The sequence below is a fragment of the Phoca vitulina genome, unplaced genomic scaffold (genome assembly GCF_004348235.1).
Source record: "Phoca vitulina isolate PV1807 unplaced genomic scaffold, GSC_HSeal_1.0 scaffold11, whole genome shotgun sequence".
Taxonomy (NCBI): Eukaryota; Metazoa; Chordata; class Mammalia; order Carnivora; family Phocidae; genus Phoca; species Phoca vitulina.
This window is the reverse complement of record NW_022589714.1, coordinates 41,590,425-41,611,956: the sequence shown is the minus strand read 5'-3', so window position 1 is coordinate 41,611,956 and position 21,532 is coordinate 41,590,425. Positions and strand designations below refer to the sequence as shown.

Genomic DNA, 21,532 nt, shown 5'->3' with positions numbered 1-21,532 from the left:
CTAAGAACATATAGTTAGCAATGGCAGGGTTGAGATTTGAAATCCCTTTGACACCAAAACCCAGGCTTTCTCTTTGTTGAGGAAAGTAGATTCTAGGACTGACTCCAATACTTGCTAATTGAATGTCGTGGCACAAATCACTTTGCCTGAGACTACATTTTTTCACCTGTGAAATGATGATTATAGTACTTTATGTGATTAGTGCATACATTTTAAAGGAGGTGGTATATAAGAGATCATAGTGTAAATGTGAGTGTTAAATCTGTCAGGGTGATACTGACCAGTTGAGCGTCCCCAGCAATTTTATCCATGTGTTCTCAAGTCAGTTGTAATGTTTTGTTCTTTAACACTAGCCATGCCATGGAGTTTGTCACTTGAACCAGCATCTGAATCTCAAAAGCTTCCAGTGGTCTAGGGTTTACGTGGTACCCAAGAGTGAGCAGACTAAGAATTCCCTGGTCCACAATTCCATTTATTCTTCCTCCATCACTTCGCCTAGTCTACCAAGCCTGCAGGGCATTGTATATAATGGAAAATAGAGAAAAGTAAAATCTCTGCAGTCCTCGGCATAGCCGTTTTAAGACAGGCCTTGCCTGGGGCTCTGGCCCTTGCCAAAGTGCTGGAGGAATGGCCTCGCTTTGACTCTCGGGTCCATGGTAACTCACGTGCCATGGCCTAGCACAATGTTAGGAGATGCCCGTTGCAATTTTTTCTAACAAGTCTCATGCACTCATTCATTCGGGCATACTTGGAAAAACTGGGGTGCTGGAGCTGTCTAAAGTGACATTGCTAAGTCCAACCTGTCACTTTACTTCTTAGTCATGACCCTTTAAGGGTTTGCCAGAGTCTGGGTATGGAAAGGAGGTCTCTCTCTTTCTCTCTCTCTAACCTCCCGTTGACTTTCCATCTTACTCTCTGAACTCTATATTGATGTTGGATCAGCATTTGTGACCCTATGCCCCGTCCTATGGAAGAAACCCATTCTCACTCAAAATAGAATCATTGTCTGCTCCCTTTGGAGAACCTGTATATTTTTATTAGATCATCATTGTGAATGCTAATATATGAATAATTTTCCTGGTTAGTTTCCCTTGTCCTTCAAAGTTTCGCACATGGATGACCTGACCAGACAAAAGAAGGTTAAGGCATGTTTTTTTCAAGTGCTTCAGGAGGTGGGTATTTTTGCTACATACCATTAACTCTTAATATGTGGAGATGGTTTGTGCTTATTTTAATCTATCCATAGCACACCTTGACTTAGGCCTGCCTATTTGTGATATCTTCATTGTTTGTATCTATCTTTAACCTTGAATCAATCCTATTGCACAGAATACAAGAAAAGTTCTTTGCTCTTCCCTGATCCTTGGTTCTTAATTTAAAACAGTGGTTTCTAAATGCAAGCAGATAGCTGTTTTACCTCCTATTTATTACAAATACACTCAAGCCTTAACCCAGATTACAGAGTCAAAAATATCTATGAGCAGAAACTGATGTATTCATTCTGGAAAGCAATCTAGAAGTAACTAGTCAAATTTTAATAACATGCGTCTTCTTGACCTAGCAATTCCACTCTTGGATCTATGTCTCAGGGAGTCTGTTCACGGCAGCGTTTGTGGACGAGAGGGACGCAATGGCATGAACTCATGGATGAGAGCTATGCAGCATAATGCAGAAGTCTAGAAATAAGGGAATAGATGAAAACATTGCAACACAGAGTGGTCTTAAAAATAATCCTGAATAAAAAGAGAAACAAGGAGATCTACATAGTAGCATTTACATAAAAAGTTTACTTAACAAAACAATGATGCACCTTTCATAAGAACACAATACAAACAAAAGGATTACAGTAAACACCTTAGAATGGTTACTGGCTGCAGCAGGGGAGTGGGGAATGTGGCTAAAAATGAGTATATTTTTTAAAAGTTTACCTGAATAGGGCCTGGTAATTGGTAGTTTTAACAAGTACTCAGGTAATTCTGATGTGCAGCCTGGTTTGGAAGTTACTGATATAAAGTATTATGAATTCCCACACAGTTTGAAGCCTTTGCCAAAATGAAATGTTTGAAAGCTTCAAGTTTGATTTGGAGAATATTTTGATGTTCATTTAGTTTTTCAGTTAGAGTATTTTCTTGTCCAAAGAACCTCAGGACATTTCTTTAGAAATTAGATATACTGGCTATATTTTATACTTATAAAATAAAATATTACCTGGACTTAGGACACATTTTACTCAGAAAATCCCAGCCTGTGTTGACATTTTATTTAAATTGCTGTTGGGAAATTCATGGTACATTTGAAAATCAGGTTACTTCATTTCTAATCAAAGGTTGTCACTCTTTGCTGTTATTTTCAGGCAGTGAGGGAAACACCACTGATTTTCCTCATTGACGAAGCCCAATATATGGATGCAGCTTCCTGGGAATTTTTGGAAACATTACTCTCCACTGTGCCCATCATCATGGTGATGACATTGACCTCTACCTTCACCCTGTGTGGCTGTGCCCAGCACTTCCTGCAGAGCTCTCAGGCTGTCCTTGTGCCCATTTTGAAGTTGGCAACAACCTCACTGTTGCGAATGGCATGTTGGGAACTGGGGGTGGTGAGCATCCCCCAAGAGCTGCAGATGTGAGTGGCTAGGACTAGCTGAGCACTTCATTAAGGGCAGAGCCAGTGCCATAATATAAGTGAGAAGGCTCAGGTCTCACTTACCCATGTTGGGGGAGAGAATGGCTTTAGTAACCATGATGAGGCCCAAGACCAGATTCAAGGATAGACAGTCTCCTAGTAAACCAGTAAAGGGCTACCTCCCTAGGCTATCATCCAGGTTTTCACAAGACAGGACTTGGATGGCTTGCTTCTGGTGTCAGTTTATATGTGATCAGGCCACTTTCTAGGGCTCTTTGTAAGGGGACGTTTGTTCTTTTTAACAGCAATAAAAACAAAATAGTTAAAAAAGAGAAGTTACTACTAAAATAAATTTCAAACCAATCAGAATTTTTTTTTTTTTATATTTCTGTGTTGCTGCTTACCTCTGTTAGTATATATCATCAAAAGCTGACTTTAACAAAAGAAGCAATATTCCTCAGTATGAAATATCCCTGTACTTGGCTCTCTTCAAGTGGGCATCTTAGTCAGCAATCCCCTACTTACCTCTCTACAGCTACCTTCTCCACAGGTGCTTTGGAAACCCCCTCTACTGTGAGGTCTTATGCCAGGACCTTCTCTCCAAAGATGTATTGCTCTTTCACGACCTCCAAAAGGAGGAGAAGAACAGCAAGTGGGAGACACTCTCAGGTAAGCTTAGCTTCCAGCGTTTTACCGTCATCTGGCTGCTGGGGTTCATCCTTTGATATGGCATCACCTGACCCTTATGAAGCATGTGCCCATTCCATACTAACATTATAAGCAAGAGGAAGCCTTCCTGGCCTGCCTCAGAGAACTTAATCGAGCCAGTCAATCTCTTATAGTTCCTTTTTGAGCAGCCCAGGAGGTAGGGATAGGGAAAAGAAGATTTATAAACATAAGAGTTCAATAAAGAATTGCATATTAATTACTGATGAGGATGACTTGATGATTTGGGTAGGGGGTGGGAGAAGGGAGGAGGGTGGGAGAAGAGGAAGGGGTAGAAGTTTGTGTAAATCTGGAAAGGCATGCGAGGGCTGTGATGTAATAGAAGAGAGGGCTACTGGAAAGTAAACAGGAAGAGTGTAAATGTTGGATACCATATGGTAGAGAAAATGTCGTTAGTTTCTAAGAGAAAATTAGCAGGCAGGATGGGTGGGGTAAGCCACTTTAAAACATGCTCTGTTTATCTTCATCCTGTTAATTCCTTGACTAAATTCTTGTAATTTTGTGCCTTTAAAACTACAGTCACTGAGCATGGTGTTTTCTCAGTCATAGTCTTCTTTCCCTACAGCCAATGCGATGAAATCTACAATGTATGGTATTCTTCCTGCTGGCTCTGAAGAGGACCAGGAACTTTATATCTGCACAGTCAGGGATGATGTGAACTTGGATACTGTGCTTCTCCCACCATTATTAAAAGGCAAGTCCCTTGAAAACCTCAAGCAAACCAATTACAGATGTCATTGCACTTAGTAATTTGGTGATTGGTTGAATATAGGTCTTTCATTATCACGCTAGCTCCGTTTTCTTCTAAAAAAGAAACCTGCCTTCTAGAAATAAGTTCTGGCACTGCCCAAAGAGCCTTTAAGAGATTTGTAATGCTACTTGAGTAATGTTTTACTTAAGTGAGCCCCTTGTACTCTGGGTCTGACTAATGCCTAAGAAGTTTTCTAGTTATTTGATAAAAATTAGGTCCTGAGTTTCTCTTTGTGCATATTCCTATGCTAGAGGAGGCAGTAAGCAAGGGAGATAATGTGGCTGAGATTTAAGAAAATCTATGGTGCTAGTGAAGAGACAGTGTTATACACATAGCAGGAGTTGAATAAGAAGAGGACAAAGTAAGTTTATAATGACTGATGAGATAAAGAATGGAGAAGCCATCAGAATTGAGTAGGCATAATCAGATAGGGGATGTTCTTTTTAGAAATGAAGAAGGTTTTGGTGACCATGGGGAGAACAGTTTCAGGGGTGTGGTGAAAACCTGGTTGGTGGTGGTGGTGGTTGAACAATGAATGGGGAATAAGGACAAATGAGGACTTAGAGATAAGGCTCTCTCAAGAGGTTAGGGTGAGTGGAGAAGGAGGACCAAAAGCAAGCCTTTTTTTTTTTTTTTTAAGTTGTATTTATTTATTTGAGAGAGAGAAAGGGGGTGGGAGGGGCAGAGGGAGGGAGAGAGAGAGAGACTCTCAAGCAGATTCCCTGATGAGCAGGGAGGCTGACACAGGGCTCAATGCCACAACCTGAGAGCATGACGTGAGCTGAAATCAAGAGTCAGAAGCTCAACCGGCTGAGCCACTCTGGCGCCCGGCAAAACCTTTTTTTTTTTAAGTGAACAGATTATCAACACAATGTATTCTATGTTTGTAGAAAGCTTGTTCACTTCTCTTGTTTTGTTTTGTTTTGTTTTCCAGAAATAGCAGTAAACCAGTTGGATCAATTGAGCCTAGAGGAGCAGTTGCTGGTTAAGTGTGCTGCAGTCATTGGTCACTCCTTCCACATAGATCTCCTGCAGCACCTCCTGCCTGGCTGGAATAAAAACAAGCTACTTCAGGTGCTGAGGGCTCTTGTGGATATACATGTGCTCTGCTGGTTCAGCAAGAGTCAAGAGCTTCCTGCCGAGTCAATATTAGTGCCTTCCTCTATCAAGATTATTGAACAAACCAAAGAGCAGAAGAAGAAAAAGTCAGGTGAGGAAGAGCTGCTTCCTTGTTCTTACCTGAACAGAGAGCCTTGGGTAGGGATATTTGTGTTCAAAAAGAACATCAATATCCTTTATCATGGGCCTCAGTTCCCTAAAACTATGGCTAAGAAATGGGGGGAAGTGATTATTTTAATCACAAAGGAGCCATGATTATAGTGAACGAATAACCTGTATTTTTCAGAATTGTTTTAATTCCAAGAATTTTAGCTCCTTGTTAACCCCATGTGTTAAATATCTATATCTTGATTTATGGTTCAGAAAATATTACCATAATCCTTTATTGGTTTCTAGATATAAATAATAAGAAAAAAAAGGATAAACTGTTCCTAATTTTAGAAATTTTCAAGGAAGATAAACACATCTGGAATTGAAACAGACATGAGCAAAGCAAGATACACAGTAAATAGCTTGCAATCTCAAATTCTCCAAATAATAAAATTATGGCATAGACTACCCAAAGCACATATATTCCACAAATAATTTCCCTTTGACTTTGAAATATGTTTGGGCCTTATGTTTGAACAGAGCATTTCTTTTTTTTTTTTTAATGATTTTATCATTAGAGAGAGAACACGAGCAGGGGGAGGGGCAGGCAGAGGGAGAAGCAGACTCCCTGCTGAGTAGAGAACCTGATGCCTGCCCATGTGGGGCTCCATCCCAGGACCCTGAGATCATGACCTGAGCCGAAGGCAGACGCTTAACCGACTGAGCCACCCTGGCGTCCTTGAACAGAGCATTTCTGATGATTTGATGTTTATAGTAATTTGTAGTAAAACTCAATTTAGGAGGACCATCTAAGAAATCTACTCAGCGTGCTTCTTTACCACTGACCATTTCTTCTCTGTGGTACTTTGTACAAGATATGGTCAATGTCACTCTCAGATTGGTGTAATATACTTTATACAGAGGAATTGTAAACAAAATTTTCTTATAAACTAGCAGCATGTGATTGGGAGTTTGCTACTGATAGCATAAAAGGCCTTTAAGGGAGACTCTCACTTAAATTTCCTATATTTCAGATGCTGACTCTCCTCTCAGTCTGCAAGAGGAATTATCTCTACCTCAAACAGAGATGCTAGAATTTGGAGTGCCACTATTACGGGAAGCTGCTTGGGAGCTGTGGCCCAAGGCACAGCAGATAGCCCTGCACCTTGAATGTGCCTGCTTTCTCCAAGATTTGGCCTGCCGCTGTCAGAGCTGTCATGGGGGGGACTTTGTCCCCTTCCACCGTTTTGCCATCTGTTCTGCTAAGAGCTGCAGTGGGATCTCCCGGTTCTGTAGTTACAAAGATACTGGCTCAGTACTAACACAAGTGATCACAGACAAATTGCAGCTGCCTTCTCCCCAAGGTAAAACCCAGGAAGCAGAAAGAAGACATGTGGGCAGCACTTCTCTGTATTCATGTACTTGGAGTTCTTCATCCAAAAGGTGGAATCTGATTAAGGGAGAAAAATAGGCAGAAAGAGCCATTTATCCCTGAAGCACCAGAAATAAGAAAAATGTAATTTCAGAGCTAAAAGGAACTTTAGAAATCATGCTTGTTTTGGTTGGCAGTCTTGGGCAAGTTACCCAGCCTCAATTGAGGAAAATAACAGTACCAATTTCATAGAGTTGCTGTGAGAATTGAATGAGTTAAAATATATAATATGCTTTGAATAGTGCCAGGCACACGGTTAGTGCTCAATACATTTTAGCTACTGTTGTTATTGTTGTTATTATTATTATTATTAAACTCTGTACACATATATGGGGCCCCTGTGTGTATCAGATGCTGCAGCTAGGTATTAAGAATACAGAATGAATAAGCATGGGCCCCTGAAATTATCAGTTTTGGGGCTTGATGCAGACATGCAAATGGAGAATTCTGATATGGCATGGTAAAGGCAATGCAAAAGCATACCCAGGCATTGGGGTACCTAGAGGAGGAGCCGTTGGCTCGGCCTGAGAAGTGAGTAGGGGAACACTCTCCCTTGAAGGAGATAACGCTAAAAGTGAGAACTCAGGGATAAATAGGAGTTGGTTGCTTGAGGAAGTTTGAGTTAGTGGATGGGTGTTCCCCAAAGCTGGTTGCCCTTCTACCACATCCTAAATGAGAGTTCATCCTCTTTGTATGAACATTTTCAGTTATTGGACAGCCCATTTCATTGTCAACAACTGTTAGAAAGCTTCTTTCATCAAGATGAAATCTACCTTCTTGCAACTTCACCAATTTTTCAGAGTTGTGCCTTTTTTTTTTAAGTTTTTATTTAAATTCCAGTTAGTTAACATACAGTGTAATATTAGTTTCAGGTGTACAATATGGTGATTCAGCACTTCCATACATCACCCAGTGCTCATCATAAGTGCCCTTCTTATTGTCCATCACCTATTTAACCCATCCCCCAACCCCTCTCCTCTAGTAACTATCAGTTTGTTCTCTATAGTTAAGAGTCTCGTTCTTGGTTTGCCTCTCTGTTTTTTCCCTTTGCTCATTTGTTTTGTTTCTTAAATTCCACATATGAGTGAAATCATATGGTTTGTATCTTTCTCTAACTGACTTATTTTATTTAGCATTATACTCTCTGACTCTACCTGTGTCGTGGCAGATGGCAAGATTTCATTCTTTTTTATGGCTAAGTAATATTCCATAGATAGATAGACAGACACATACATACCACATCTTCTTTATTCATCAATGGATGAACATTTGGGTTGCTTCCGTACTTTGGCTAATGCAGATAATGCTGCTATAAACATTGGGGTGCATGTATCCCTTTGAATTAGTATTTTTGTACTCTTTGGATAAATACTTAGTAGTGATTGCTGGATCATAGGGAAGTTCTATTTTTTACTTTCTGAGGAACCTGCATACTGTTTTCCACAGTGGCTGCACCAGTTTGCATTCCCACCAACAGAAGTTTCCCTTTTCTCTACATCTTCATCAACACCTGTTGTTTCTTATGTTGTTTATTTTAGCAATTCTGACAGGTGTGAGGTGAGCTCTCATTGTAGTTTTGATTTGCATTTCCCTGATGATAAGTGAAAACAACACAAAGAAATGGAAAGACATTCCATGCTCATGGATTGGAAAACAAATATTGTTAAAATGTCTATACTACCCAAAGTAATCTACACCTTTAATGCAATCCCTATCCAAATACCAACAGCATTTTTCACAGAGCTAGAACAAATAATCCTAAAATTTGTATTGAATGACCAAAGACCCTGAATAGCCAAAGCAACCTTGAAAAAGAAAAACAAAGCTGGAGGCATCACAATTCCGGACTTCAAGTTATATTATAAAGCTTAATGATCAAGACAGTATAGTACTGGCACAAAAATAGACACATAGATCAATGGAACAGAATAGAAAATCCAGAAATGAACCCATACTTACATGGTCAATTAATCTTGGACAAAGCAGGAAAGAATATCCATTGGGAAAAAGACTATCTCTCCAACAAACGCTATTGGGAAAACTGGACAGTAAAATGCAAAAGTATGAAACTGGACCACTTTCTTACACCATACACAAACATAAATTCAAAATGAATTAAAGATCTAAATGTGAGCCCTGAAACCATAAACATCCTAGAGGAGACACAAGCAGTGACCTTTTTGATATCAGCCATAGCATCTTCTTTCTAGATATGTCAACTGAGGCAAGGGAAAATAAACCACTGGGACTACATCAAAATAAAAAGCTTTAGCACGGCAAAGGAAACAATCAACAAAACTAAAAGGCAACCTACAGAATGGGAGAAGATATTTGCAAATGACATATCTGATAAAGGGTTAGTATCCAAAATATATAAAGAACTTACAAAACTCAGTATCCAAAAAACAAAAAATCCAATTAAAAAATGGGCACAGACATGAATAGACATTTTTCCAAAGAATACATACAGATGGCCAACAGACACATGAAAAGATGCTCAACATCACTGAACATCAGGGAAATGCAAATCAGAATTGCCCCTTCTTACATATTTGAAGACAGCTGTCAAGACCCAACCAAATCTTCTCTTTTTCTACTTTGATAGAAGTTGTTGGTGTTGGCAGAGGAGAGTGATAAGGGAGAGATGGGGAATTGGTGGTGGTAATGGACTAAAATCAAGAAGTTAATCTATTCTCTTAATGTCTGCTCTAGCTGTAACATTCTCATGACTCTGTGAAGGTAGACCAGTGACTTGGAAAAATTAGTCATTGGCTGATGAACTCTGGGCATTTGCACTTTTGTACTTTCCAAGGAGAAAGAGGAAAGTAACAGTGAATGTCCTAGTCTAGGATTGTGAAGAAATTACCCTATCATTCATAGTTAGTGTCAGCTTGAGAATACACAGCCTGATCAGTCTAGAGAGAGGCTCAAGACCTTCCCAGCACGACCAAGCCCTGAGGACACTTCCCAGATTCAGGTCTCTGTGCGTGGCCATGTGGAACAGGTACTGCACACATCTAGAGGGCGCTAGTCACACATGCTATGATGTGATGGTGCCCCTGGAAATTGTGTGTTGCGGTAGTGCTGCCAAACTCCAGGTTCTTTAGTTACCGGAGTCTTAACTTTACCCTACCTTATTTGACACGGTTCCGCATTCAGAGAGCTGGTCCTTCTACTTAACACAAGTCCTCCCTGTAACAGTTCTTGGGGACCCCCTTTCAATCATGCCATCCGTGCTTCTGAGCCATAATGGTAACATCTCCTCATCATTCCCAGTTTTTGCTTTTTGATCTGTGAGAAGGCAGCTGCAGAGGAAGAGTCAAATCTGAGGGATAAGGGCTGTTTAAGGCCAGCTAGGTAAAGCTGAAACCCCCTGCTGGCCACTGTGACTCTAGTGGACTGTGGCATCTGGTGCCCTCATGATTTTCCTCACTAGGTCTAGCTCTGTGGTCCACTCTCATCTGGTCAGAAATTCAATCCAGATATATTCAGGGATTTCTTCTATTAGAAGTAGCCGTCAAACCGGGTAGACATATTCTTTATTCATTTTTCTAGCAAATTGAATCGGGCTGGTTTGGGAGGTTTGAGAGGAGTTACTATTTGAATCATAAATAGTTGCCAGTAAGGAATTTGTGATCCACCATTCTATTTTGTGTGTAGGTTAATATTAAACCTAAACTTACCATTTTAACAATGGGGGAGGCAATTAGGTCATGAACTAAGCTTCGGAGAAGTAGTCAGGAATTGGAAATGTTCTCAGTTAATACAAAGATGGATAATGGAAGATGATATTTTTCTCCCTACAGATAGTTTTCAGTTCCAGACAAGACCATTCAGAAGTCAGGAGGCCTTCACAAGTGAACACTGCAGGTAAATGGAGACGCTGAGAGTGGGTGTGGGGGGCCAGGAAATGAGACACAGGTGACCACTGAACTGGGCCACTCACCTCACCTGCAGACCAGGAACTCCTCTGACCACCCAGGAGTAGTGATCTTTGTACTCAGTCCAGAGTTCAAGTTAACAGAGAATTGGAAAGGCAATTTTTGATTCTTCGAAGGGAAATTATTTCTTAGTGTTTAGGAAAAGCTTCATTTAATAACTCTCAGATGAATTGTACGCAGAGCAGATTTTTCTCTGCTATAAATTTGTCTTCTCAATTATGTTTGATCCCAGATGATATTAAAAGGAATTTACATTTCCTAATCATGTGCCTCCTGGCTTTGTAATGCCTAGCCTATCGATTTTAAATGTCCCTACCTTGAGTTTACCAGCCACTCTAGAGTTTCCTGTCCTGCTTATCCAACCTAATTTCTTATGGTTTTCAAAGAAAAATCTGTACTCTACATGAATCATCCCCACACTCACCTGTATATCCCTGCTCACACAATTCCCCCTTTTTGAAATACTAAGTGGCCTCCACATCCTTCTATTTATCAGAGTGTTTACCATTCTTCAAAGCCCTCCTCAGTTTCCATCTTTTTCAATCATTCTGTCTGAGAGATCTAACCTCTTTTGAACTCATGGTGTTTGTGGGGAGTGCACTGGACTAGTAGAGAAGTGAGCTCTAGTTTTAGTTCTATTCAGTAGCTGTGAGGTCATTTAGAAGTCACTTAAGCTTTCCAAGCCTCAGTTTCCTCAATGGTAGAAGGAAGGTAGTTTTTGCCTGCCTGAAAGACAGGGTTGTTGTAGGATAAGATGGTGTTGTATAAAATCACGTTCAAATGTGTTGTGACAAAGTTCAAATATGCTAATAGAGAAATGTATTATTACTTATTGCCTTGTATCATGTTCATGTTTTTATTTCACGTTGTTAGTTTACTCTTCAGGTGAAGTTGTTTCCCCATTTAGTCTATGAGGTACTTAGATTGGCTTTAGGTTTTTAAAAAATTCCTTAGGGCTTTGACAGTATAGATCAGGTCCCTGACTTTCAAAAACTTATGGAATGATGGAGGAGAAGGCTAAACATAGAATTGATGAGTCATAAAGGAAAGCTTCCTGGAAACAGTGGCTTGGAGATCTGGGAATGCCCCGAGAAGAGTGGCTGCTTTGTGACCACTCTCCATTCATCTTCTCTCCACAAAGAACAGAGGAAGAGTTCCTGGATCAGGTGAACAAGAAGCTGGCTCAGACCAGCCCCGAGAAAGACATGTTGACCACAAAGCCCTGTCACTGTGAGGAAATCCTGCAGTTAGTGCTCTCACCCCTCACCCAGCACTGCCTGGTCATCGGAGAAACCACATGTGCATTTTATTACCTGCTGGAGGCTGCTGCAGCCTCCTTGGACCTGTCAGATAATTACATGGTGAGCAAGCTCTGCTCCCAGCCCCTGAGCTGAGCCCTTTCACTTGGGGAATTTGGTGGGGATTTCTTACTGTCAAGTCAGCTTGGGTGAAAAATGGAGCAAAGTGGAGAGAGAAAGGTGCTGGAAGGGGTTTAGGAGAAAACACGAAGTGGGAACGTGGTAGTCCAAGAGCACCAACCACTGCCAGCCCTGCCCCTGACTTGCGCGGGCCATCCAGCTCCCTGTTTCTCACTGTGAACGCATTCTGATTCCAATCCAAATCTTGACCTCATCATAACCTTCCTCCATCCTTCGTCCTCATCACACCAGTAGGGTCATCCAAATCCTAATCCTGTTTCTCCATCCCTTGTCTTGTTCGGAGGCCTTCTTTTATTTGAGGAAGGCAAGCAGTCTTCTGGGCCAGCCCTCAGCATTCTCATTTTTGAAAAAGCACAAAGTGAAGATCTGTCAGTTTGAGGAAGCCATTTTCTGCTGTCTTCGGTCAGAGGTAAAGTAAGGGCAGGGCCCTGAAGTTTGAGTTATTTCTCCTTGAGGGTTACCCTATTATTTCTTTTAAAAATCTCTTTGTTTTTTTTTTTGTATGCAATTGTAAATGTGATAATGTGCGAAAAGATTTTACAAATTCAAAACATTAATACATGATATGGAGAAAGTGAAAAGAGCTCCATGCTACCCCCAGCATAGTTAATAATGTGCTAATTCCACCAGATATACACACATAGGCATACCATTATTATTTTCTGTTGTTTTTTAAATAGAATCATATTCTATATTCTCTTCTGTAGCTGACTTTTATTCTTAACAGTACAGACTGAACATTTTTGCATATTAGTGTACATCCAATCAGTTACAGCTGCCAAGTACTCCATTGTATGCTCATATCAAAGTTTAATCAGTCCCTTCTTCACATGCATTTAGGTTGTCTCTAATTTGAGATTTTTATAAGCGTTGCTACAGTGAATATTCTTGTAAATATCTCTTGTTTCCCTTGTAAAAATGTTTCTGTAATAGAAATTTCCAGAGGCAGAAATGCTAAGGTGAGAGATAGGAATGATTTTACATTTAATAAATGTATTGCCAAATTGTCCATCAAAATTACACATCTTCCTTGACTTATGATGGGGTTACATCTCAATAAACCCATGATAAGTTGAAAATATCATTTAGTCAAAACTAGTATACCTATCACAAGTTGAAAATGCATTTAATATACCTAACCTACCAAACATTGTAGTGTAGCCTCTTACCTTAAACATACTCAGTGAGAATACTTACATTAGCCTACAGTTGGGCAAAATTATCTAACGCAAAGCCTATTTTAGAATAAAGCGTTGAGTATCTCATGTAACTTACTGGGTACTCTACTGAAAGTGAAAAACAGAATGGTTATACGGGGACAGAATGATTGTAAGTCTATTGGTCGTTTACCCTTATGATCGCATTGCTGACAGGGAGTGCATCCACTGCTGCCACCCAGCATCAGGAGAGAGTATCATATCATACATACATTGCTACCCCCAGGAAAAGATCAAAATTCAGAGGATAGTTTCTACCGAATGCATATCACTTTCACACCATTGGGTGAAAGTCAAAACATTGTTAATTCAAACCATTGTAAGTCAGGAACCGTCTGTATATCAATTCGAATTTTTCCCAGTTCTTCACATCCTTACATCAGATGTTATCAGTCTGTTTTAAACTTGCTAATCTGTAGATGAAAGTTATATTGTGCTTTAATGTGTATTTCTTAATAAGGTACATTATTTTTGTATGTTTACCAGTCATTTATTTTTCTGTCAATTGCTTATTCATGTCCTTTGTTCAGTGGAGTACATGTAAACTAATTTCAGGACAGCTGGGGGCTGGACATAAGGGTGAAGGTGATCAAAAGGTACAAACTTCCAGTTATAAGATAAATAAGTCCTAGGGGTATAATGTACAGCATAGTGACTATAGTGAACAATGCTGTATTATGTATTTGAAAGTTGCTGAGGGAATAGATCTTAAAAGTTCTCATCAAGAAAAAAATTTATGTTGGACGCCTAAAACTAACATGTTATATGTCAGTTATATCTCAATAAAAAATCATGTCATACATCTTAAACTTACACAATGCTTTGTGTCAAATACATCTCAATAAAGCTAGGGGGAAAAAAAAGAACATACATCTGGAAGTCTCCCCACCCCCCAACCCCATCACTCAGCTACTATGTCCCTTCCCTGACGTTATGAATCTTTATGTATTCTACCAGAGGGGTTTGGCATACAGAAATGTATATGGTCTCCCCTTTCCTTTGTTATACACAAATAGGAGCTCTCTATATTCCATTCTACATCTTGCTTTTAAAAAAAATAATATACCTCATAGGTTATTCTATATCATAACAATTTCCTCAGGGAATGAGATTTATATAACAAGTAGAAGCTCTAGGGAAAGCATGCCACAAGACACTCTATTTACAAAGGACATATTGGAGTAAATTTATTTATAAAATAACTCAGGACAGCTCAGCAACTTTTCCCAGCCTCACTACTATTAAATCAACAGAACAAATGTGTTGGGATAATTATCAATTTATACATAATGACTCCCTAAAACCATGGGGGATGTTTTGTTAGAGAGCTGAGCTTTAAAATTTAAAAATAATTAAAATAAAAACTAATTTCAATGTAAACCTTAAGATAATCTGGCTAGGAGAGTAAACCTGATGTGTATAATGCCTTTGAATGCCAAAGAGAATATTAGAGTTTTCCATAGTATTGTATTATCTGCGTTTCAATCCAGAGGTCTTTGAGTAAGTTTAAATAATTATTTCTTTCCCTTTATAAGAAGTTATTGTGCAGTCTTCCCAAGATTGTTCTTGAATCACCAGACTTTATCACTTTCTTGGAGGATTTAGTCTTAAAACATGAAGGATATGATAACCTCAGGGTAGTTCTTCAACTCCTACCCCCACATGCACAGTGGCAGCACAACCTATTTAAGGAAGACAGATAAGGGATTTGGTGACATTTCAGATCCTTTCAGTGGCATCTGAAACATCTGGGTCTCTGCTGCATGACAGTCTCATCTCAGTCCAGCAGCATCACTTTCCAAATCACAGCCTTCTTACTGACAAACGTGGGAGATGGGAAAAGAGGGTGTTTTCTCCACAATCCTATTTTCTCATTCCTTTACCTGCACATGGCCCTGCTGGTGCTCGTTAGTATGGCCAGGCCCTGCTGCAGCTCTCTCACTCTAGCGCCTCAGCAGCCCAAGTACTAGCCCCAAATGACCAGAGCCTCATCCGTAGTACTCTTCCCACATTTACATTACTGTTTCTCATTTTCCCATCTCCAGGTCTGTTTCAACATGGGACAGATCACGTTGGCCAAAAAACTGGCCAGGCAAGCCCTTCGACTGCTGAAAAGGAATTTCCCTTGGACCTGGTTTGGTGTCTTTTTCCAAACATTCCTGGAAAAATATTGGCATTCCTGTTCCCTAAGCCAACCTCCAAACAACCCTAGTGAGAAGTGAGGAGCCTAGCCGAGTCATCCCGGTCCCTTTAGGGCCACAGAGAACTAAACTAGGACTGGGCCTGGAGTGTTGCCTCTATTGACCTAAGACTCCTCTTTCAAGCCTGTAGCACTTCCAGTTCTTCTACCTTACTCTCTGAGCCAATGAAATGTAGCAGAGTGAGGACTTCTTTTGTTTTTGAAGCATGGTGTTACTCTGTATTTTTCAAATAAAGATACATATTGCCCTGTCTCTTTCAAATCAAGATACACATATGTATGTGTGTATACATGTGTACACATATATACATATATGTATCAATATTATTTCTGATATACATACAAAGTATTAAATTGCTACCCAATTATTGAGCTATAATAATTTATAGGAAATATATTCAAAATAGCAATTCAAAGAATGAACCTTTTTAAAAATACTTCTTCGAAATTTTTCAATCAAGAGGGATGATTTGGGACGCCTGGCTGGCTCAGTCAGTAAGAGCACAGGACTCTTAATCTCAGGGACGTGAGTTCAAGTCCCACGCTGGGCCTATTTAAAAAAAAAAAAAAAAGAGGTATGATTTAAAAAGACTTATGGGGATCCCAGGAACATGTCTGAGTTTGAAAGTCTGTAGATGGCCCTCTGATGAATAGATTTGGATTTTTGTGGTGAGGGACAGTGGGGCAGTGGTGCAGACTAAGGGCATGCTAAGCGCTCTGTGCTTCACAGCAGTAAGAAGAAGCTGGCAGTCCTGCAGCAGCGGGTCCACTGCCTCTCCCTGCTCTGGCAGCTCTATAACCTGGACACCACAGCCAGCAGCCGCAGGTTTGCCTGCCTCGCCACTCTCATGCAGAAGAATTCTGCTGAGGAGTTTGCAAATGAAGCCCAGGTAAGCAAGTCCTTCCTTTCCCTCTGGACCTCACTCGGAAACCTAAAATGCTAAGGAGAGAGATTCCTGGGTTTAGCATGACTCCACAATAACCCAGACTCTATGAGACACACTGATCATATGTTTGAGCAGCATTTCTCATATTGCAGTTTTTAGATGGGTTTTCAGGTGTGGCTGTCTGTGAGTTCCCTAAACTGAATGTCAGCTTTGGTGTGTATATTCAAAAGAACACTTGACGAGTGGAGGGAGGTGGGGAACAGGTCATAGCTTTCATCGGATTCTCAAAGGAGTCCGTGAGCTAAAAAAGGACTTGAATTGCCGACTTAGGAAAAAAGAAGGAAGGGAAATATCTTCCTAATTTTAGTGTCCATCTGTCTGTCTATCTTTTTTATCCATCTGTTCAATAAATATTTGATGAATACCCATTATGTGCCAGGCACTGATCTTGGTTCCAGGGAAACAGACAATAGATCAGTGAAATATATGGAATGTTAGTTGATAATAAGTGCAGTGGAGAAAAATTAAGTGGAGGCAAGGGGCCATGGGGTTCTGGGAGCTGGGGGATGGGGTGCAGTTTTAAACAAGATGGCAGGGAAAGCCTCAACAAGCAGGTGACATCTGGGAAATATCTGAAGGAGGTGAGAAAGTAAGCCATATGGCTATCAGGGAGAAGAGTGGACAGGCAGAAGGCACAGTGGTGCACAAGCATGCTGTCCGTGTTTGAGGAACAGTGAGGAGGCCAGCGTGACTAGAGGGGAGGAGACAGAACCAGGAGGTGAGTCAGAGAGCCAGGAGAGGGTGGATGGCAGAAGGCGTAGCCTTGTGGGCCATTCTACGGGTTTGGACTTTTACTCTACAGAAGATGAGAAGCAAGTGGTAGGTTCTGAGAAGAGGAGTGACAGAGTCTACTTATATTTTAATAGGATCATTCTGTCTGCTGTATTGAGAATCAACTGAAGGAGGCAAGAGAGGAAGCAGGGAGGCAAGTTAGGAGACTATCCCAGCAATACAGGCAAGAGATAGTTGGCTTGAATTGTTGTGGTGGCAGAGGAAGCAGGAGGAGTGGTCCTCTGTCAAGCGAAAACTGACAGGATTCACCAAATGGATCATTTCTGGGATGGGAGAGAAAAAAGAGTCAAGGATAATCCCAAGATTTGCAACCTGGACTTCTAGACGGATAGAGATGCTCTTAATTGGGATGGGGCAGTATGCACAAGAAACAGATTTGGGGGAAGACTGAAGCCAGGTTTTAGACATGTTTAATTTGAGATGCCTATTAGACATCTAGATGGAGGTGTTAGGTAGGCAGCTGAATATATGAATGTGGGGTGCATGGGAGAAGTCTGGGCTGGAAGTAGAAATACAGGGGTCATCAGTGTGTAAATGGTATCTAAAGCCATGAAACTAGATGAGCTCCACAAGGGAATGAGAAAAGGTCCAAGGACTGAGTTAACAGCTCCAATGTTAAGAGGTCAGGGTCATAAGGAGAAATCAGCAAAAGAAACTGAGTAGTTGCCAAGAGAGTATGATGTCCTCAAAACCTAGTGAAGACAGTGTCTCAAGAAGAGAGTCATCAGTGATGTCAAATGAGCACATACTTATAACAGACATCTAGGCAGCAGTTCTGAAGAGTTCTAATGAACAAGTATCAGAGGCCTTCATTAGGGAAAACATAGAAGTACAGTTTGGCCAGTGTCTTGAAGGGGAAGTCTGGGATCGGAGAACAAGAAGAAGGGCAGGTAGAGAAAATAGTTTGTTTAAAGATCAGGTGGTGGGAATGATCAAATTAGAAGTATGGGGACAACAAGGAGTGTGTTTTCATAGCAGGAGTCGGGGAGAGTGATAGGGATACCAGCAATCCCTGGTCAGGTGGGCAACAAGGCACCATAGTGGGCTCTTATGCAGGAAAGGGACAAGATGGAAGTGTAGCGTGAATGTACAGTCAGAATATTTTGCCCCATGTTTGTTGCCCCACAGGTTGTCTCTACCTATGTGGCCCTATCCCAGTTCTCCCAGAATATGGGTGACAGAGACAATTGGCTGCAGTGTGAGCAGATGGCCATTCAGAAAAGCAGCCTGTGTTGGTTCTCCAGGGAGGGATTATTGGCCACAGCGCAGCTCATGCAGGCCTTGGCCTACACCAAACTCTGCCTTGGCCATCTGGACTTCTCCATCAAGCTGGGTAATGGGGCTTGGAGCTGGTGGGCCTAGGGCTTTTAGAGAAGCCAAGTTCACCACTAGGCCTCTCACAATGCTCTTTGACCTCCTTAGGTTTTCAAGCTCATGAGATATGCAGACACCTCAAGAAACCAGCTCTGGAGAATCTGGTTCTCTCAGTTCTCTTCAGATCTGCTTTTCTGAAGAAGAAGTATTAAGATCATTTTCTGCCATTTGTATTTGTTGTCTAAGAGGGGAGGGTATGGTCTCCCAAAGAAGTTTGAAATGGAGAGGGAGATGCTATTCCATTTCTTACAGCCAAGGCTGTCTCTTCTCTAGTCATTCCAGGAAGCATTGTCTTTAAGTGTGGGGTTTGGGAGTGGAAATGCATACTCCTCCTCCTCCTCCCCTTCCCCACTTTCTCCCCCTTCTCTTCCTTCTCCTCCTTCTGCTTCATTTCTCCGCAGGGGGTAGGTAATTGCAGTAGCTCAAGAAAGAACCTGGAAACTGGCTCAGGCATTTTCCCACTTCCCTTGCTTAGAGGCAGGTCTGATTGCAGGCACAGATACTTTCTATGTAAATAGAGATAAGGCAAGAAGATCTAGGGGATGTTAGGCTACTTTGGAGATGTAAGATCCCCTCCTCTCCTCTACCATCCTCCCCATGCCCTAGCTGGTCCCAGTGGCTCTGTCTCTTGGCAGATTTGACCTATGTGTCCATGTGCTGGAGAGTCAGTGGGCGCTCATTTCCCAGGGTCATGATGTCCTTGGCCTGGCCTGCTTCTATTCTGCTTGCTTAGATCTGCTGCTTTACGGAAAAGGTAAATTTTGTGCAGGGCTCTGCTATACTCCTGAAGGGTTCAGATAGGGCCCTGTGTTTGGAACACAGGTAGTCATGAGCCTATCCCTTGGGCATGGTCCCTGATCCTAGCCCCTGATTTCTTAAAGTCTAAGAACCACATATGTGACTCAGGGTGTCTGCATTTCAGATGTTGTCTGCTCCCCTGTACCACATACCTTCTATACCAGTTCCTACACTGACAACTGATCCTAGCCTGGTTACCTTCTCTATCCACAGGATTGCTATGTCGGCCCTTTGGCGAGTGTCTGCATTTCATTCAACACTGTGAGCACAGCTGCATTCTAAACTCTCAGAGTAATGTCATGCTGGGGGTCCACTCATCTCTGGCCATGTGGTAATGTGGGGTACCAGAGTCTTATCAGTGGGAAAGGGTAGAAACTTAAGGACACCATCGGGTCATTTAAGCTACTGCCTTTTACCCCTCCAGGCAGGGCTATTCTGCATCTCTGACTTTCTAAAGACTTTTACCTCCCATCCCTCCCATCTTATTAGAAGGATTCTTTTTATCCCTGAGCAGGTTTGGGCCTATAGGTTGAAGGTTAAGTTTAAGGTTACATTTAAGTGCTGGATAACCCACGGTCTCCATTTCAGTCTCCTTCACGTGAGTTAGTAGCCTTGACCACTGGCCAGCATCACAGTTCTGACTGTCCAGGAGGTCTTAGAGCCTTAAAGAAGTGATGGCTGTGTGAAAGAGCTGTGGTCGTGAAGCAGGGGATGGAGCTGAGATTCTTCCCTCCAGGTTTGCCCAGGACTCCCAGTGGAATCTGTTTGAGCACCACTTCTCCAAGGCTCGCCAGTTGGTGAAAAGAACCAATGCCTCACTATTTGGTTCACATGGCTTTGTCCGATTCCTGGAGTGCCATGTGCTAATGTTACAAAAAATGCCAGAGGGTGTCTTCATGCATACTCCCCCAGAGACCCGCAGCCAAACCCTCAAGGTACCCACTTCTCTCCTGTCCTTCACCTGACACCTAAGTTCTAGTTTGATCTGCAGTACTCTTCCTGCTGCCTGCATCTCTCCCTTACTCTTTTCCTTACTGCCTCTGTCTCTCTTTCCCCCTGACCAAACTCTTTTTTTTCTCCACCTAGAAAGTCTTTCCATTTACCTCATGTACCCTCCTAGGTATTCTTGCATGTAGACCAGGACTGGATTCCCTGACTTTCTTTTGCACAGCTACTACCCAATACTGTTAAAATGTTAACATTTAGCCCTTCTCAGTGGACCCACAGTTTGACACCTGTCCCTGCAGCCCTGCCTTCTGCGTCTAAGGCATTCCAGTTCCCCTGTAGCTCAAAACCAACTCTCTGGGCCGCTTTGCTATGAGTCACTCCTCCCTGCCCCCTGAGCCCTGAGCGAGAGTATGCTGAGTGGGCACTGTCGTAGACCTGGTGGAGTGGAGTATTCATCCTTGAGCTCACGGACTTCCCTCTCCTTTCAGTACTGTGAGGAGTTCTTCTCTCGATGTGTAACCTGCCCCGTCTATCACCAGTGGGTCTCTGAACTTAAAGCCTCTATAATGAGATACGGAAAGACAGAATCCATGTCCTCGACTAACATTGTCAGACCTTTTGACACCTGCTTGACCAGGATTTGGATAGAGGGAGAATTCTTGGAGGAAAACAATTCCTTTGGAAGAAATTTAGGAATACAGAGTAAGCATTCGTTCCTGGAACCCGTCTGAGTGACGTCACAAACAGGCTCGGATTCTTACAGACAGTCAGAGGCTGCTCCAAAGAAGGGAACGCATAGCTAAAAGGAGTTAGTCCTTGCTCCACAGATAATTATCATCCTCTCACTAGCACCAGACCCAGCCCAGACAGACAGGGCCCTTTTATTATTAAACAATATGACCCCGTCTCTCAGCCCTTTGTTCCAGCATCTGTGACCCGTAGGCATAGAAAGTTCCTCCTTAGTCCCAGCTTAAACAACCAGATTGTTTCTGTGGAGTAGCTGGATGGTCACTAAGGGAGAAAGAAGGCCTTAGAATCCACAATGTAATGTCTATGAAGGTAAATGACAAGAAAAAGAGGAAAGAATATAGTTCCTTGCCCCAGGGCCCACCAAATCTCCTTTTCTAGGGCCA

The 21,532-nt window shown here is 41.8% G+C and overlaps 1 protein-coding gene across 1 annotated transcript in view; it reads left to right on the top strand.

Annotated features, from left to right (window-relative positions):
* LOC116635617 (adenylate cyclase type 10-like) overlaps positions 1-21,532 on the top strand; it is a 44,819-nt gene that overhangs the window by 22,069 nt on the left and 1,218 nt on the right. The window contains exons 15-29 of the mRNA XM_032409848.1: positions 1,086-1,172; positions 2,354-2,625; positions 3,161-3,294; positions 3,917-4,045; positions 5,037-5,312; positions 6,346-6,675; positions 10,550-10,613; positions 11,826-12,045; positions 12,407-12,532; positions 15,386-15,558; positions 16,271-16,430; positions 18,408-18,612; positions 18,702-18,798; positions 20,188-20,386; positions 20,888-21,101. Coding sequence (XP_032265739.1) covers positions 1,086-1,172; positions 2,354-2,625; positions 3,161-3,294; positions 3,917-4,045; positions 5,037-5,312; positions 6,346-6,675; positions 10,550-10,613; positions 11,826-12,045; positions 12,407-12,532; positions 15,386-15,558; positions 16,271-16,430; positions 18,408-18,612; positions 18,702-18,798; positions 20,188-20,386; positions 20,888-21,101 — 2,686 coding nt within the window. The remainder of the gene's footprint in view (positions 1-1,085; positions 1,173-2,353; positions 2,626-3,160; positions 3,295-3,916; positions 4,046-5,036; positions 5,313-6,345; positions 6,676-10,549; positions 10,614-11,825; positions 12,046-12,406; positions 12,533-15,385; positions 15,559-16,270; positions 16,431-18,407; positions 18,613-18,701; positions 18,799-20,187; positions 20,387-20,887; positions 21,102-21,532) is intronic.